We start from the raw sequence: 12,497 nt of genomic DNA, 5'->3' as shown, positions 1-12,497 counted from the left end.
CCCCCCGCAACAAAGTATCACTATGTAGATCAGGTTGGCCTTGAACTTGAAGTGATCCTCCTGCCTCTGTGACCTCCTAGTGGGACTGCACCATCACGCCAGGCTCACCTGAAGCATGACTGAGTCCAGCTGTGTGGCTTCAGACATGCACTGCTTTGTGCCGCCACCCCTCCCCCGTCCTGCCTCAGTGTCTCAGCATTTTACCAGGCTGAAGAACTCTACTCCCTGCTTCCCAAGTCCCCAGGGGTAGAAACCACCCACTCTGTCTTCTATCCCTTTCTACTGCCCCAAGAACTTCAGATAACTGGACATAAAGACGGTCTCGGTTCTTGTCATTTTTTTCTCCCTGATGCTTGGGCTTGAACTTGGGGCTTTTACACACAAGGCCAATGCTCTTTCACTGAGCTTCTGTCCCCCACCTCCCAGCCCCCAAGGCTTGCCCTTTTGTAACTGGCCAACTTCACTTCTTAGCACAGTGTCCCCGAGCAGGGTTGCACAACACTGGAATGGTCAGCTCCAGCCCCGTGTCATCTACGTGCCCAGTTATTTTTAGAATGCTGCTTTTCAGAACTCTGGGTCTTTCAGGGCGACGGAGACTGTTTCGGCAAAGATGCCCATTGACATCAGTGCACCATGGGTCCCTGACTCTTAGCCACTGGGCCATCAATGGCAGCCATTCCGATGGCTGTTCAGGTTCTGTCTCGAGTGGCCCTGGCCCTGAGGAATGTCAAATTCTGTTCTCATTTCCCTTGAAGAAGTAGAAAATGTCAAGCGGATAAAGAAAGTGAGCAGATACCTGAGCTGTAAAAGCCCTTCCTGTGGAAAAAGTCAGGCGACACCAAGACGTCCCCCTGTCACATCAGAGCACAGCGGCACACTGCTTGTCCTTGGGGAGGACAGAGGTCGTCCCTACGACCCTTTTCCTAACAAGCAACTCTATACCTGATGAATGGTGATTTTCCCAAGGGCACGTGGCGGCTGGAGCCTGGGCAGGTCTACAAAGTGGGTTCAGTCACCTCCGGGTTTATTTGCTTGTTGGCAGTGTTAGGGCTGAACTCTAAGCATGTGGGCTACACCCCTAGCACCCTGCTGCTGGGCATCAAAGAGCATCTCAGCTACTGCAGGAGAGAGCAGGGATGAGGCCCAGGATGAAGCTGAAGGAATGTCCAGATTTCAAAGGCACCGGTGAGCTGATTAAAGCTCCCAGCCAGTTCTCAGCAAGGGGCTGATTTGAGTCACTGGCAGCGATGGCGATGGTGAGCCTTCCGACCAAGGCTGACTGTAACTGGGCTGGAAAGGAAAACTGCACAGTAGGCAGCCGGCTGGTGTGCCACAAACACATCCCTGCTGCCAGGGAGCAAGAGATGTGAGCCAGAAATGAGCAGACACGATGGGGTCTCCAGCAGGAATCACCTCGTGGATTCAGAGCCACTTCACAGACTTTCTCTAATGTGGAGGAAGGAAAACTCTCATCGCCCAGAACTGCCTGTTTTGCCCTGTGGAAATGGCTTGCACTATACCAAGCCCCCCTGGCTTGCCCTCTCTGCCCGCCTCCTGGCAGATCCTCTGCCTCCGGGTGACTACAAGTTGAGAAATGCATCTGGTGAGATCTTAACGGCTCAGTCATCAGAGTCACCTGGTGGCAGGATCCTGTCTCTGGCCAAGACCCGGGGAAAAACGGATACCTTTACAAATGTCACTGCTCACATACTTTGTGAGAGCCACGTGTCACTGGAACCCTCTGACAGAAATGTCAATGGTGAAAATCGCTATGGTCTCTGCACAACCTGGTCCTATAGGGTGAGCAGATGTCGCCCTGCAAGTGCCCTGGCTCTGAGGTGAGGAGCCGTGGCTGAACGCTAGGGTTTTTTTTAAATTTCCAGCCTCAATTGCTTCAGTGAGTCCTAACTTAACATGTTTCCATAGCGATAGCTGTTTTAGTCAACTGGGCCATTCTCTGTGACTCAGTCCCCCTGAGGACATTGAGAAGTTCTATTTTCCACACTTGAAGCCAAGGAGCCCTGCTGAGTACCAACCAACTCAAAGAGGCTTGGGAAGCCCTGGCGCTGGAGAGACAGAGACGCAAAGTCATGAGGTTTCAGGCCTGTCTGTGCTATGTAAGACCCTGTCTCAAAATGACCAAGGCTGAGGGGGTCATACACACACCGATCTTATTCATGGCGTGAGCTCGTGCAGGGGCCAAAACCGTGTCTTCTGGGACACGTTAGAACCCTGGACTCTGTGCCTCACTGCAGCTGTGGCTGCCTGCACAAGATCAAGGCAGTCAACACTCCGGCAAGGAGGGAGGGGCTCCCAAGCCCCACCCCTAGCTGGGATGACTGACAGTTGATGGCCTAGGGCGAGAGGGAGTCAATTTCCCTTAAGGCTTTGATCCTTAGTAGGTTGACCATGCTCCAGTGGGCAGTCCATACCATGAGCCCACGGGCAGCACAAACTGGACTTGGTGGGTTATTTAAAATAAATAAATAAATAAAAAGATGGCATGAGGCTGGTGAAGGTGAAAGGGAGGCATGGGAGGGGCTGGGGAGAGGAGAGGTGAATATGGGAGGGGCTGGGGAGAAGAGAGGTGGATATGGGAGGGGCTGGGGAGAGGAGAGGTGGATATGGGAGGGGCTGGGGAGAGGAGAGGTGGATATGGGAGGGGCTGGGGAGAAGAGAGGTGGATATGGGAGGGGCTGGGGAGAAGAGAGGTGAATTTGATCAAAGCACATTGTATAACCGGACACAGTGGCACATCACTATAAGCCCGGTGGAGGCAGAACCAGGTGGATGTCTGTGAGTTTAAGCTCAGCCTGGTCTACACAGCAAGGTCCAGGCTGTGTAGTTTGAGGCCAGCCTGTGTTAGCTATATAAATATGCGGGTCTGGAGAGGTGTCTCAGTGGGAAACAGCATCCGGCTGCTTTTATAGAAGACCCAAGTTTGGTTCATAGAGCCCATGTCAGGCTAACAGCTGTGTGTAACTCCAGCTCAAGGGGAATCCAACTCCCCCTTCTGGACTCTGTGAGCAATTGCATGTGTGCACACACAAGGGGACATACACATATACACACAATTTAAAATAATAAATACAAATCTTTGAAAAAAACAAACTAAGACTGGGCCATAGCTGAGTGGTAGACCAATCGCCTAGATGTAGGCTCTGGGTTCAGTTCCCAACCCTGGAAATAAAACAGAACAAGGAGAAGACACCCTAAAACCCCATCCCCATGAGGAAACAAGCAGAGGAGGAAGTTTACTCCCCAATGACCTGTGGCCCGGAAGCTCCTACGAAGGAGGGGACTGGCAGCTGGAGAAGCAATGCTGGAGGTGTGATTCATTAAACCCAGCCTCTATTTTGAGCTAGCCTGGAGCCATCTGGTTAAGGCAGCCGGGCTAGCCGAGGACCACATCCTGAAGCTGGTGGTGGAAATAAAATTAATCTTCAGCTATCAGAGAAGATATTCTGCGCTAAATTAACTGTCATTATTTTACTGCTGGGGACCCAGGGAGCACAGCAGGTCACAGAAACAAGCATCGACATTTTACCTGCTTATTCCTCTATGCCTCATCACATCAGGGGGGGCCGATGGGGAGAGAGGCTTAGTCCAGAAGACTGAGGCTCCAGGAGCTGAGTCTTGTGACCTGCCTTAGCTCACACAGCTTGAGATGGAGTACGGCAGTGCCATGTTCTGAGCCCAAGCCCAGGCTAGCCCTCGTAGGCTGGCTCCCCTAAAGGACCCCTCCCACCCGAGCACCACGGAGAAGTGGGTATGCAGAACCAGTTGTCTTTCTTCTCCCTTATTATTCTGTGGAAGAATAACTTAAAAGTTCAGGGAAGAGGAGGAAGGTGACTCTGGTGACCACTGGGTGACGTGCTCAAGGGCTACTGTGCCCTATACCACTCTAAGCATCAATTTGAGCATCAGGCTACTGAGGGGCCACCATGGTAAGACCCAAAAGGCTGGAGCAAACTAAATTATGCCATGCAAAGAACATCTCCTTCAACCTTTTAGCCTCAGAGCAGGAAAACAGTGGCAGATGGTGCCCAACACCGACTACCTGTCTCCGTAACAACCGGTCGGGCACCACTTCCCCCGGGAACCTGCCGGCAGCTTGCAGCTGCGGGAGGCCTGAGTGGGCTGTGGCACTTCCTGGGACTCTTAGGGCCTAGCCGAAGTGTACCAACCATTACACGTGGATGCGTCCCTAGCCTTTCTTATCCAGGCCTAGAGCCCAGCTTCTCTTCCTCAAAGCCTTTAACAGAGAGACGCAGACTACTTCTTAGTAGGCAGGCTGGCTGGGGGGTGGGGGAGGGGCGTGGAAGAACAAGCCCATGTGCACCTGAAGGAAGGAACCTGTAAAATGTAGTGTCCCCTCTGAAGACGGGACAGACGGATGGGAGGTCAGCTGACTGGTCAGATGGGAGGACTATGGAAACATGGTACTGAAACTCTGACAGTCATGGTGTTCCCTCCTGACAAGAGCAAGGCTCGGTCAACAGTGCCACCTGACTCCCCTTGGGGTCCTAAGACAAGACTGGCCAGCAAGACAGACAGAAACAGAGAAACCGGCAGGCCATCAACTGAGGATCCCTGAACCCCAAGCAGTCACGGAGGGGGAGCCTGGACTAACTACAGAGGAGATGGAGTGGAAGGGGGAGCCTGGACTAACTACAGAGGGGTCAGCAGACCTCTAGCTATCAGGTCCTCACACCAATCAGGTCCAAGCAGCAGTTACAACGCAAGGACATGTCACAGTCCAGGGAGCCAACCAGCTCCTCTGCAGCTCGGGAACCTCTGGTCCTAACCACTTGGCTGTCCTGCTCAGAATAGGCAGGAGATGTAGCTCAGTCAGTAGACGGCTTGCCCAGCACGCAGAAACCCCTGGTGCGTCCCCAGCATCCCATAGGAGGAGGTGGCGCATGCATTCAATCCCAGCACTTGGAGGGAGAAACAGGTGGATCTCTGTGTTCAAGGCCAGCCTGGTCTACAGAGTGAGTTCCAGAACAGCCAAGGCTACACAGAGAAACCCCATCTCTAAAATAAAATAAGATAAAATAAAATAAGATAAAATGTAGTGGCATGGTGGTGCACACCTGTAATCCCAGCACTTGAGAGACAGAGGCAGGAGGATCTGAAGTTCAAGGTCATCCTTGGCTACATAATGAGTTCAAAGGCGGCCTGTGATATATAATATCTCTATCTCAAAATAGTAAAATAAATGAATTAAACTTTAAATAAATTAAATAAATTAAACATGGTACAGGAGAGGATGGAAACGTGGGGGCCGTGATCACCACAGCAGTTTCAGGGAAACGTCTCAGAAAGCCACCTCGCTTTGGCATCCTATCCTCGTGGTCTTTTCTGGGTGAGGGTCCCTCCCTGAGCCTCAGTCTTTCCACCTGTGACCAGGTAGATCAACACCCGCCCTTCTTTATCAGGTCACTTCAAGGATCTGGTAAGGTGGGTGTGCAGCGTGGGGTCCCCAGAGCCTCCTGAAGCCTAGCCCCCGGCACACACCTCGCATGGTCAGTTTACCTGCAGCTCGGCAGCTGTGACTTTGTGGTAGATGAGCTCCTCATCTCTGCGCTTCTCTTGGGGGATGGTGATGTTGGCCAGCGCGGTCTCAAAATCTAGGATCTGCTGCATCTGAGGCCGGATGGCGTCCTCGTCCCCGCCGCCCAGCAGCTTCCCCAGCTGGACCATGTAGTTCAGGTATCCACTCAGGACCTGTGGGACCAGCAAGTCAGTGGCAGCCACTTGCTGCCCTCAGCCCCAGAGGAGGGCAGGACAGGCTGCAGCCCCGTGCGCACAGTCAAAGGCTCTGCCTAGAAAACCCACATTTTATCTTACAGAGACAGGTCTCACTGTGTAGCCCCGACTGTCTTAGAACTCACAGACAGCCACCCGTCTCTCTCTCCCTCAAGGTGTGTGCCTGGCTTGATTTTCTATGTTTGAGACAAGGAATTTTTACTCAGTAGCCTAGGCTGGTCTGGCACTCATGGAAATCCTGTTTCAGTCTCCCAAATGCTCGGATTACAGGCACGTGTCAAGCCAAGCTTCTGAAACTCAGGCTCCAGTTGGATGCTGTGTCTGTCCACTGGCTCCCCTCAGCCCCTAGGGTTCAAGTGACGTGCTTCCACAGGCCCTAGGGTGGGACAGGTGGCCCTGCTGGTCTGGCCCCATCTCTGCTCATTCTAGAATTCATCTTTGTGTGTGTGTGTGCGTGTGTGCACACACGCACAATGAGTGTTGGGGACGCACGGATGGACACACACACACACACACACACACACACACACACACACACGAGATGGAACTCAGGTTACCAAGTTTGCATGACAACCGTCTTTGCCTGCTAAGCCACCTTGCTGGCCCAATTTTTAGTCTGCCACCTGCCACCTCTCGTCCCCTGATCTGAGTCAAGCCCTTGCCTTCACGTCCTTCAGCTGCCCCTCCGCTAACCGTGTGAGGCTGAGCCTCTGGCTGGGTGATCAGTCAAGTGAGGCTTGCCTCTCCTCAAGCAAGGTCCATGGGGACCATCTCCCCGTCACTGGGCACTGAGTGGGCACAGGGGGAATAATGGAGCTGGCTCCAGGGGTGCAACACACTTAATGGCTGTGTGACGGTGAGCAGTCGCTGAGTGTCTCTGGGCCTCACAAGGCGAGAGTCTTATCAGCTTGACCGAGGTGAGGACCACAAAAGTCCTAGCACTCACAAACGCTGGCGGCTGCCGCCATTGTCTTCTTTAGAGAAGGGATAACCGGTGTCTCCTGTACCCGCAGCACCTGGCTCTGATGCTGGATGCTTGGGGACGCCACTCTCCCCTCCCCGCCACACCGCCCCAGGACTGCCTGTTGGCCTTCAGGAAACTGAGCTCTCTGTAAAAGCCAAGTTTCTGAGGCTTCTGGGAGGGCTGGGTGGGCAGAGCGGGGCGGGCTGGGTAAGCTTACCTTCTCATTCTCAGTCTTGTTCAAGTAATAGTCTCTGGAGGGCAAGCCAAGGCCGGACTGGTCCACCTGCAGAGGGATTTGGGGTGAGTGGGGAGGCTCCCTGCTTGTCCTCTACCTTCCCTGGGGCAGGTACCAGCAGGAACAGGAGAAGAAGCTGAGAGTCACTACCACCGGCATATCCACTGAGGGACCAGGGATGACACAGGCACATTTCCCCCCCGATAAGGGAAATGGCAGCTCCCCTGAAGAACTGCAATGGGATCTGGTGCAGACAGTGATGGTGAGGAGCCTCCTGAGAGTTGGTCAGGGAGGAGAGGAACATTCCAGAAGGTTACCACAGAAGCATTCTGCTCCCATCTTGACATACCTCATCTCAAGTAAGTGTTATTACACTGTGTTTGGTTGACAAGGAAATTACAGTTCAGAGAGGCTTAGCCACTTGCCAAAGGCCACACAGCAGGTGGTTGGTATGGATGGGTGAGGTGAGGTGAGAGCAGGGAGAGATGGACTCAAATCCATTCCAACCAGAGCTACAAAGGCCAGGGGCTGTGGCAGGGGAGCCAAGGGTGTCTGTCACCAGTCATGTCCAGAAGTTCACGTCACCTCCGTGGCTCAGCCCACCTGGATCACGTTGCTGTTGGAGTTCTTGGAGTCCGCGCTGACGTAGACAGAGAAGAAGGGTGAGGTGTGGTAGTGAGCTGTGACCACCTGCAGCGTGTCCTGGAAGTTGTCCTTGGCCCAGGGTCCTGTGATATTCCAGCCTCCAAGCTGTGGAGAGAGAGCAGCCAGAGGTTTGGTGTGTGTGTGTGTGTGTGTGTGTGTGTGTGTGTGTGCACGCGCGTGTGCTACAAGACCTTCCCCGAGGTGAGCTGAGAGGTAAAGTCCTTTGAGGGAGCAAAAGTGGCAAGAAAGCGTCCCCAGCCACCTCTCTGCACCAGGAAGCCTGGCTAGCCTTGGCTGCCCTCCCTCCTGGCTAGCCTTGGCTGCCCTCCCTCCTGGCTAGCCTTGGCTGCCCTCCCAGAAGGCCACCCAACAGTGTTGATGCACTCAGAGTAGACTGGTTGAGGCAGGAGACTAACGATGTAGCTTGTTTGGCAGAGTCCATGTGTTGCAAGCACAATGCCCTGTCTCTAGTACTGTATAAAACCAGGCATGGTGGTGACACATACCCATGACCTCAGCATGCAGCATGGCAATGCAGCAGCAGTTCAAGGGCACCGTTGGCTACAAAGGAAGTTAGAGGCCAGCCTGGGCTATGTGACTGTGATGATTGGTATATGCTTGGCCCAGGGAGTGGCACTATTAGGAGGTATGGCCTTGTTGCAGTAGGTGTGTCACTGTGGGCGTGGGTTTAAGACCCTTACCCTACATGTCTAGAAGTCAATCTTCCACTAGCAGCCTTTAGATAAAGATACAGAACTCATGATACTGGACTGAACCTCTGAATCTATAAGCCAGCCCCAATTAGATGTTGTCCTTATAAGAGTTGCCTTGGTCATGGTGTCTGTTCACAGCAGTTAAAACCCTAATCAATACAGTGACCCTGTCTCAACACACACACACACACACACACACACACACACACACACACACACACACAAAACCAAAGCAAAGAGGAAACAGATGAAGGACTTATTAATAATCAGCAGGGACCTCCTCTTGAAGAGAACTATAGAGAACTATTTCTGACCAAGTGTCTTAGGGTGCTTCAAGACCAGCAAACCCCTCCACATACACACAGGACCAGAAGAGCAATAGAGAAGGCTTAGTCATTACAGTCCCTGCCCCCCATCTGGGCACATACATGCTTGTCCCCAGCAGATGCAGACACACACCCCATTCCACCCACACAGACAGATCCACCCACACAGAGCCATGCACACACATGCTCAGGCAATCCCAATACCTACAGTAGACAGACAGACAGGCTCTGAGTCCTGGCTGGCGTGGCAACTGGAGGTGTGAGGTGAGCTGGAGGGACTGGTGGGAAGCTCATGTGGTGGTCGTCCGTCCCACCTGAACACCCACCTTCTCAATCAGCTCCATCAGGGGCTTGGCCCGAAGCTCCTCGATCCTAGTTTCGTTCATGCACGCACGGTAGTACACTTGGGCTTTTCTCTCGGCCTCGCTCGCGCTGGCTGTGGCATTTTCTAGAAGGTCAAGAAATAACAGAGTTGTGTCCCAGCGGGGTGAGTTCTTCCTGGATCCTCAGCGCTCCCAGCTGTACAGAAGTATCCCGGTAAATTACTGTCCGCGGAGGAAAAGCCTTGTCCTAGGGTCGTACTCAAGCACCTCTGTGTGTCCTTGGTTTCTTCTCTCTGCAAGATGACCTCGCAGATGTCTCTGGGGTGGCAATGTGTGCTGTGCTGCATAGTTTTGTGTCAATCTGACACAAGCTAAAGCCATCTCAGAGGAGGGACCCTCAAGAAAATGCCTCCATAAGATCAGGCTGTAAGCAAGCCTGCAGGACATCCTAATTAGTGATGGATGGAGGAAGACCCCGCCCACTGTGGGTGGGGCCGTCCCTGGATGGTCCCGGGTTCTATAAGAAAGCAGGCTGAGCAAGCTATAAGGAAAAAGCTAGTAAGTTGCACTCCTCCATGGCCTCTGCATCAGCTCCTGCCTCCAGGTTCTTGCCCTGAGTTCCTTCAGATACAAAGCTGAATAAACCCTTTCCTCCCCAACTTGCTTCTGGTCACGGTGTTTCATCACCGCAATAGTAACCCTGACTAAAGCCTGCACCCACCGAGCAGGACAGCACGTGGCCCCAATCCCTTGCCTGGAAGGTAGGAAACCCCGCCTAGGTTTTCAGCTCCCAGATGACCTTGCCAGGGAGAACGGCAGGAGTTGGGTTTGAAAGACTGCACTCATTAGAAACGGACTCCCCCACTTCCTCCTGAGAGGGGCTAGGAGGAGCTAGAACCACCAGGTGCTGATGGCCAGGCCCCAGAAGGTGTCTCTCACCATCCACATCTGGCTCTGGCTGTGACCCTGAGAGGCCATGGCCAGCATCAGAGACAGAACTCTGAGCTCAAGAATGAGCCTGGCGGGGCTGGAGAGATGGCTCAGTGGTTAAGAGCACTGACTGTTCTTCCAAAGGCTCACAACCATCTGTAATGAGATCTGATGCCCTCTTCTGGGGTGTCTGAAGACAGCTACAGTGTACTTACATATAATAAATAAATACATCTTTAAAAAAAAAAAAAAGAATGAGCCTGGCATCTGGCATCTGCTTTCCCTAGGCCTCCAAGGCCACCAAGATAAGAGACCTAGAGACAGGCTTCCCAGGACAGCCTGGCTGTGCTGGTCACAGTGTGTTCTGAGTTCCAGCTGGAGGCCACCGACTGACTCCCTTCCCTGGCATCTGGAGAGAGAGTGAACACTTGAGGCCTCCCTGACCAAGCTCAGTTCCTGCGGCCATGAGCTGTACGTGTAGAATAAAGCAGAACATGGTGTCTGGGAGAGGGGAGTGCGGAATGAAGGGCTCTGGCAGGCCCAATCGAGGCAAACCTGGCACCAGGACGGCTTGCTCACCCCCACCCCCTCTCCCTTGACACTGTTAAGATTACATTCCTAATAAGCAAGCCCCCCAAGGTCTATTCCCTTATTTGGCCGCTGGCTCCTTTCTGAGACTAAACACTAAGGTCCAACAATCAAATCTCATTATTTGGCTACCCTGGATAACCTGTCCGATCAGGACCTAGCACAGACTTCCCCCTTTTTCTTCAAAAGCCTAGTCAAACAAACAAACAAACAGAAAACAAACAAACAAAACCCCAAACCATCTGCTGTTGCTGTCTGCTTTTGTTCAATCCAGAAGCAGCCTGCCCGTCCTGGGCAATAAATAAATCTCTGCGCTAAGAACTTGGCATCTGGGTGTGTCCTGTACCGACTCCTGTACCGTTCACTGGCCAGACAACCTAGCCAAAACCAATGAAATCCAGGTTCTGTGAGAGATCCTGTTTCAAAAAAGAGAGAGTACACAATGGAGGAAAACATTTAACCTCACGCTCTGGCATCCAAATGCACACGCTCACACATGCACACACCTGTAAAATGTACACAAACACACATGAACACACTTGTAAAATGCACATGCATACACATGCATGCACACACCTGTGAAGTACACATGCACACACATAGACACACCCCCGAAACGCACACATATGCATGTGCACACCTGGGAAGTGCACACACACACACACACATGTACACATCTGTGAAACACACTTGCACACACCCGTGGGAGAACACAAAAGACAGCTGCACGAGAGGTAGGTACTTCGATGGATCAGGTGAACAAAGACAGGTCTTGGGCCAGACTGTGGCAGAGGAGGGGTGAAAGGCACTTGGAAAATGAAGGGGAGAGAGTGGAGCTCTGAGCTTGGCTTCTCCAGCAGCTGCTACTACTGACTGGGATGTGAAAGCCCAGAGAACATTCTGGGGCGGGGAAAGCGAGGAAAGGCCTCTCAGGCCCCAGTGGCATGGAGATCACTTGGCAGCTTGGGACCAGACACCAGAGTTTCCAATAGCCTGGTTACTTCCTTCCAGGGACCCCATGTTCCAGAAACTTCTGCAGTCACTTCCCCAAAGCCCCAGAGAGGAAAGACAGAACACCATTTAATCGGCCCTCTTTTTCCTCTGGGAGTTTTTCTTGGATCTCTTTCTCACGTCGATGCTGGCCAGCGTTAGGAAGCAAACGCCCGGGGGGGGGGGGCAGGCAAGCAGAGGCTGCTGAGATGGGCTGCTGCTGGAAACGGGGTGCCTGGGAATCCCTCAGGCTCCAGGGCTGTCACGGCACTGTCGGGGCAGAAGCATGCCGGGCCTGGAGTCTCCGCCAGGCAAGGCCACTGTTTGTTTTAGATAAACTACAGACTGCTCCAAGCCTCAAGAGCAGGGGTTTAGAAGGGCTGATAAAGGAGGTGCCCAGCTCTTTGGGACAACACTATCGGCACTTCCTGGTGCCGAGTGCAGACCAGGGGTCAGGCCTGTATCTCATCATCAGACAACACAGAAAGATGGATGTGGTGTTACCAGGCAAAGAGAAGGAAAAGGAGTCCAGGGGAGGGTAGGAACCCGCCAACAAAGGTGAAGAGATGAATGAGTGTGCTGGAATCTGAACCCTGGCATTCTTAAGCCTCCCTGAGAAAGCGACTGGCTCCCAGCACGTGGGCGTGGCCATGTGTGCAACTTGTCATAACATTTCCCCAGAAGTGGCTCTTACTTGGATCACACCCAATTTATAGGCGAGTGCCTTGGTAATGAGTCCAAGGTCGCATAAAAGTGGCCGAGGCCGGGACAGGCGCTCTAGTCTTTCTGTTTTCTTGTTCCTTCTTGCCAGTCAGTACGCTGAAAAAAAAAACCAGGCCAGAAGACAGTCCACCCACCCCCACTCCCTAAGAGGTCCTGGCCCCGCCTCCCTGCCTGAATCATCAAATCTACCAAAATCACTCTCCAATATGGAAGCGGCCCACTGCTGTGGACACTACGGTGTGTGTGTGTGTGTGTGTGTGTGTGTGTGTGTGTGTGTGTGTGTGTGTG

General features: G+C 53.0%; 1 protein-coding gene across 2 annotated transcripts in view; it reads right to left on the bottom strand.

The window, feature by feature from the left end:
- Positions 1-12,497, bottom strand: part of Ece1 (endothelin converting enzyme 1) — a 95,740-nt gene that overhangs the window by 21,456 nt on the left and 61,787 nt on the right. For both annotated transcript variants that reach the window (XM_029539613.1, XM_021199513.2), the window contains exons 5-8: positions 8,982-9,103; positions 7,575-7,721; positions 6,954-7,019; positions 5,539-5,730 (exon numbers count right to left, since the gene is read on the bottom strand). In XM_029539613.1, the coding sequence (XP_029395473.1) occupies positions 5,539-5,730; positions 6,954-7,019; positions 7,575-7,721; positions 8,982-9,103 (527 nt within the window). The remainder of the gene's footprint in view (positions 1-5,538; positions 5,731-6,953; positions 7,020-7,574; positions 7,722-8,981; positions 9,104-12,497) is intronic.

This window comes from Mus pahari, chromosome 6, assembly GCF_900095145.1.
Source record: "Mus pahari chromosome 6, PAHARI_EIJ_v1.1, whole genome shotgun sequence".
Lineage (NCBI taxonomy): Eukaryota > Metazoa > Chordata > Mammalia > Rodentia > Muridae > Mus > Mus pahari.
This window is presented reverse-complemented; position numbering and strand designations above follow the sequence as displayed.